General features: G+C 53.8%; 1 protein-coding gene across 1 annotated transcript in view; it reads right to left on the reverse strand.

Annotated features, from left to right (window-relative positions):
- Positions 1 to 6414, reverse strand: part of ATP9B (ATPase phospholipid transporting 9B) — a 242509-nt gene that overhangs the window by 28817 nt on the left and 207278 nt on the right. Inside the window, exons 18-19 of the mRNA XM_081802518.1 lie at positions 4335 to 4496; positions 3551 to 3643 (exon numbers count right to left, since the gene is read on the reverse strand). Of these exons, the coding sequence (XP_081658644.1) occupies positions 3551 to 3643; positions 4335 to 4496 (255 nt within the window). The remainder of the gene's footprint in view (positions 1 to 3550; positions 3644 to 4334; positions 4497 to 6414) is intronic.

Consider the following 6414-nt stretch of genomic DNA (forward strand, 5'->3'; position numbering starts at 1 on the left):
GGATCATGACCTGAGCCGAAGGCAGTCGCTCAACCGACTGAGCCACCCAGGCGCCCTCGACGAGACTTTTCAAAAACGGTCTCACGAGCAAGGTCTACACCAGGCTGCACACAGCAGCACGAGAAGTGTGGATGCTCGGTGCCGGGGTGGGAGGGGCAAGGTGTGCAAGAGGGAAGGCCTCACGTGGCAGTGCAGTGGGGGAAGGGGAAGACCCCGAGGGTCCTTGGGCTTCGTGCTGGGGTCTGGATCCTATCCTGCAGGGCAAGTGGCCCGTAGCGAGAGGCCTGAGGCCCAGGCGTGCATTAGGAAACAAGACGTGGAAATGCATTCAACAAGTATGTGGAAAGATATCAACTCCACTCACAGAGAATGCACCAAAATAACCGTATTTTTCAGCTGTTAGAGGAAAAACTAAGCAGTTTTAGTTGATGAAGGGGGAGAGAAACAGCCTGATTCCAGGCTGCTTACGGGACTGGAGCCAACCTGCCGGCAGGTAATGGGCTGGCGCTCTGCCCCGCACTCGCAGAGGAGGCTCGCCCGGGCTCCTCGGTGGCCAGCGGCCACGGGGCCGCTCCGGGGACAGGGCCCGGAAGCTCTCCGCTTACACGCACACACTGACGGGCGCCGAGGAGCCTCGCCCGAGGTGGTGCACACGGCGGTACCGTGCCGGTGGAGACAGGCACGCGCCGGTTCTTCGGAGCCCTGGGCCCCCGGCGCCGCTGCCTTCCGTGACGGTGCGTTCTCTCTCTCGGGCTGCACTGATCGGGCGCTGCCGCACGCGTGAAGCCTGCTGAGGCCCTCACAACGCGTGCTGCGGAAACGTGTGAGCGCCGTCTCTGCGGGCCGGGAGCAGCCTGCGCGGCGGGCAGCTGCCTCACCCCGAACATAAGCCTCTCCGGGGCACCGCGAGGGCCGGGGAGAAGGACGCGTGCAGAGGGCCAAGCGTCCTGGGCTGGTCACCGTCCTCAGACTCCGAGGTGAGCCAAACAGGAGTGTGTCCCCGGCGCCCACGTCCCAGAGGGCCCCCAAGTGAAGAGCAGGAAGAAACAGGGAGAGAAAGAGTCCCGGGGAGAAGACACTGAGCGGGGCCCCAAGGGAGGCCCTGGCTGCCTGGCCGGCGGGGACAGACACACACACACACAGGAAGTCTGATGACCCGGTGCTGCCCGGGGTATGCCCAAGCTGAGAACGTCAACAGCAGTATTTCAGAATGATGGTTTTCATGAAAAACAAAGTTTAAAAAAACAATGTGAACGCTAAGCTATACCATTCTCTGAAGCCACAGTGTCTACACATTAGGAATACTACCACCAACTAGCCAAGGCTTATCCAGGCTGTGGGCGGCTCCTGAGAACCCCTTCAGCTCTTTCTTGTTGACTCTTAAGTCTCAGACTCTGAGGAACTATTTCACATTCGGACTTTAAAGCCCCCAAATGCAGCACGGGCAGCCGGTTTTGGCAGATGGTGTAGAGAGCCACGGTGGTCAGTGCGCTCTGGACGTGGGAGTCTTTCAGGGCCGTGGCGGGGGCTCCAGCCTGGACCACAGCCCTGCGATGCAGGTGTTCTGGGCAAGGCTGCTGCCAGGACCCCCCGAGACAGAAGGAGGGTCTTCTGAAGCATTTTTAGCAAACACCAAGGGGCACGGGACTTTACATTAGGGCCAGACAATAGCTAATCAAAATCGGTGGCAAACCTGATGCTGGAGTCACGCATTTAAGCAAATACATCCCAAACAAATCAATGAGCTGCTTTTTTGTTAATGAAAAGGAGATGGAGTGACTAGGAAGCTCGGACATGCAGCGCATCCCCCCGCGAGTGCGGGCGTGGACGGGCAGACGGCCACTGAGGGAGCCGTGACCTGGAGCGTCCGAGCTGCCACGCACTGAGAATCAGAGGCCTGAGCGGAAATGCCACGCCCCCAGACTGACCGACCGTCCAGACACGACTCTGCCTGCCCGGCCACGTGCCCAGACCTCCTCCCCCGCCGTCCCTGGGGGCAAAGGCTGGTGCTTGCACATACCTGCACCTCTCTCGAGGTGGGGTGCTCGGGTCTAACCAAGCTCACATCTACTACACCTGCCTGCAGAATGTTAAAAATCTCTGCAAACACAGAGTATAAACTACTCCTTCCTTCTGAAATCCTAACCGTCTGGCTGACAAGGGCTGCAGCACGCAGACCTGCACAGCTCCCATCTCACACACACTCTGGGGACAGCAGAGCGCTAGTCCCTGCACCCCCTCACGCCGTCCCCGATCCCCGATTCTGACCCGCGCCACACACCTGCACGAAGAGCAAGGAGGCCGAGCACCCGAGCACCTCTCGCGTCCGGGACCTGGTCACCCCACGTCTGTGCACAGTGAGGGTTTTACAGAATTGGCTCTGGGACGTGCTGAGTAAAGTGCTGGTGGCATGTGTTTGTTTTAATTCGTGGAGAATAAAAGTTTATAGCAAGAATCCAACGTGGGGAGCTTGCTTGAGACAGAGGAGCTCCGTGCACGCTCAGGCTCCCAGAACACGCTGGGTTTTTTGTGTTTGTTTCAAATAAGGTAAAGGCTTTCAGACTAAAGTATTCCAGCAAAGACATGCGTGGAGGATCAAGAGTTTCTAAGGGAAGAAAATGTAATGTTGGGAAAATAAATGCACAAAGGATTTTTAATAAAGTTATCTTTGTGAAAAACAATCTGACATTATCTGTTGCAAGACATTTATTGATTTGACCTCAAAAAGCTAAATAAATTAAACAAGTATTTTATAATTAATTACACATCATTATGACCAAAAGTAATTTTTATGGCATTTTACTAGGTCTTCAGGGAATTTAATTTATTCATGTGCCTGATTAAATCCAAGTGCCTGAAGGAGCTATTGATTCATATTGCCAATACTGCTGTGGACGTGGGGGTGCGTGCGGCCCCCACCCTGACCGACCGTGCCTGCGCCATGACGGGGTGACCCGTACGTAGGACAGAGGTTCAGTTTTACTCTGAAATCCAACTTTTCTGTTAACACAGAAACAAACAGACAATAAAATGACCTCATGAGGCTGAATATAAATCCTATCTCTTCAGGGAGAATTTGATGAAATGTAGGATTGATCATATTTGTATCTTATTTTCTATTTTTACAGTGAATCCTACACACAAATTAGAAGGACATTAAAATCCTAATTAAAATCTTGCAAATAACAAAGGTTACAAAATAAATATATTACAATATAACTTTGGTTGTATATGTAATATTATTTTAGAATTTTTAGTGAATGATTAGTAATGCTATCTTTTCACTAATATGAACAAAATATAATTAATAAGGACCTACTTATATATCTACACGCAGTCACACAAAAACCAAAAACAGTAGTTGTTTATACAGAAAGTAAGCTATTTGTAATTAAACAGAACTCCTGTCCTTCCTACTGCACGAAGTTGACAGGAACCGGGCTCACTTAAAGTAACATGGTGGAGAAGCAATACCGTCTGGTTAAGAGGTGGGGTCGTATCTCCCCCAGGGACGGCGTGCACCGTGGGCAGGGCGGGAGGCGCAGCTTACCTCCTCCTCCAGCCAGTCGTTGTATTGCACGATGGAGGACATGGCCACGTCGGCCCCTTTCATGTAGAAGGTGATTTCTGCAGTGGACTCGTCCTGGGACAGAAGGAAACACAGGCACATTCAGGCCACGCTGCTGCCGGGAGTAATGGCCGCGTGAACAGAAACCCACCAGGGAACGCAGTTCTCCCTGAACCTATCTGCAGTGAGCTACCCAAATAGTCTTCTATGCAGGGCAACATCCGCCCCTAGATGTTCAGGCAGACAAGCCCAAGAACATAAATGCAGATCCTGAGATGTTGTGCTGAGGTTGTGGAAACAAAGTCCGACTGCAAGATAAAGGTTAATTCTCTCAAATGTTCATTGCTTCATTGATAAGCTTTCCTTGGTTAGCCAACTTCCAAGATATGTTTCTGGTATTTGCTAAGAAAATTTAATAGAGATGCACGTCAGCAACTTTGTCGTCATAAATCATTCCCCAGCACAGCTCCTTGGCATGCTGCTGCTGTTGGAAACAAAACAGACAGCTTTAGCTGATTTCAAAAATTAATCGCTAACACCTTTTACTTGCTCTGCCTTTGTCGTCTTAGGAGAGTTACCTTAAATCACTACGGCTGGGGCCTCACTAGCTTCTCAGTATAAATTCTTAGTTTAGATCTGATTTCAAAAATAAGCAAGAAGCACAAATCGTTTGAACGAGCAGTGAAAGAGAAACACCCCGAGTCTCTAGCATGGTGCGTACAGTGAGCCACGCGCAAGCCCGAGGGAACGCGAGCGGCAAGTCTACCCGGATGATGACCCCCATGCGCTTGCTCTCCGAGGTGAACGGGAACATCTGCAGGATGCAGTAGGTCAGGATCTGGCCGCTGGGGGTCCTCAGCTGCATGGAGGCGAGGTCTCTGCTGACCAGGGTGAGGCCGACGCTCTCCGTCCACTGCACCAGGGCCACCTGGGGGAGACCAGCGAGACGTGAGGCCACGTGCTCCGCAGGAAGGGAAGCAACAGGCGAGCGGCGGGACAGCTCGCCCACACCAGCCGCTTCCAAGGCCTCCACGAGAGCGCTGCGGGGGCTGTGACCGCGTCGGGCACTTCGTTAACAACGTTAAGGCTAAAGGACCAGCGCTGTGAGAGCCCCTGGTCGCACCTTCTAGCAGAACAGCCATGACTGATCACGCTTCTGGGGCTAGTGTGTTTACGTGCTGCCCAGAGGCCGGCTTCTTTTTTTTTTTTAAAGATTTTATTTATTTGAGAGAGAATGAGAGAGAGCACATGAGAGGGGAGAGGGTCAGAGGGAGAAGCAGACTCCCCGCCGAGCAGGGAGCCCGATGTGGGACTCGATCCCGGGACTCCAGGATCATGACCCGAGCCAAAGGCAGTCGCCCAACCAACTGAGCCACCCAGGTGCCCCCGGAGGCCGGCTTCTAAGATCTGGACGGAACGCTGCTGCCAGGGACGCCCAGCCCCGCAAGCGTTTCCGGTGGCCTCGCAACGCCACGTCCCTCGTGTTTTCCTGCTCTTCCTAAAATAAGAGCTGAGCGGGTGACTGAGGACAGCGCACGGGTCACCTGAACGTCTGAGAAGTCGGAGCCCAGCTCCGCCAGCAGCCCCAGCTGCCCCGGGCACGGAACCTTGCTGGCCTCTTCCGTCACGGGGAAAACGTAGCGCACGCTGTTCTGGATCTGAAGGACCAAACCTCCCTGGCAGCACGCAAACACGGAAGTGCTCTCATTTATGGTTATTTAGTGTTCACTATTAGGATGTGAGAATCATGAACAGAAGAATAATTTTCAAGGTTAATTTATGAACAGTATTTTCATGACAGTGTTTTCTGGAAAAACATCAGTTTGCCTTTAAAAGCCATCTCAGGACAAGAGATTCACCAGCTGGCACGAGGTCTGCTGACCCCACGCTCAGCAAGGACGGCCACACGCGCAGAAGGCAGCACTCGTCCTGCCCCCCCTGCCCGGCTCCCCCTCGGGGGCCAGCGCCGGGCCTCCTGTGACGGTCTCTCCCTGGCTGAGCGCCGCATCCTCGCTTGCGATTTTATTCCCCGCCCACGCGTCCAGCACTCCACCCAGGGTTGCAGAAATCAAGTCCTCAGGAGCATCGTGGGTTCTGTCTGGTGAGCAGAACTTTACTGCTGAGCCTCAGCGTCCACCGCCAAGTCATGTGAGGACAGGCTGCGATAAGGCTCGGCAGCTCTGGCTTCGAGGCGGGACCGCTCAGGTCACCCCCCATCCCCGTTCCTCATCTGTACGGTGGTGGCGGCCGGGCCACCTCGCAGGACCCCACGCACGTGAAAGTCACCGGGGACGCTCAGCACATCTGGGTCGATGTTAGGGTTCTACCCTTCATCCTCTCTCACAGATGCCATCCGAGATGTCCCCCGCAACGCCACGAAGGCCAGGAATCCCTTTTAAAGTGGGGCTTTCTAGGTAGTTCCCGCAGTTCTAACTACCGGAAGGTTCCAGCACAACCGTCAACCGAGGGTGAGGAGATGCTTGCTGTTTTTAATGCTTCCACCTTGACCCAGTGCCACCCCGTGGAGGCCGGGAGCATCCGAAGATAATAAGGTAGGAAAAATTGAAGCGAAATATTTCCTAGGACTACAGAGAGGTTTCGTGGGCTGCGGATGTTCTGGAACACAGCTGAGGGCATTGCCATGCATCATTCTGGGCCCTGCTGGCAGGAACAATCGCGGGACACCGGAAACGGCCACGCTCCACGGGGCTGGCTGTAAAGGGATCCCCAACAGACCACTCGGTCTCCTCTACTGGGGTGCCTTTATTTCCCCAGTTGTGAGCATCTCGCAAAGGAACCAAATAGACACGTATGGCTACTGTTCTAGGACAGTAAAGACATATTTA

This window comes from Leptonychotes weddellii, chromosome 13 (genome assembly GCF_054177405.1).
Source record: "Leptonychotes weddellii isolate Sample4059 chromosome 13, ASM5417740v2, whole genome shotgun sequence".
NCBI lineage: Eukaryota > Metazoa > Chordata > Mammalia > Carnivora > Phocidae > Leptonychotes > Leptonychotes weddellii.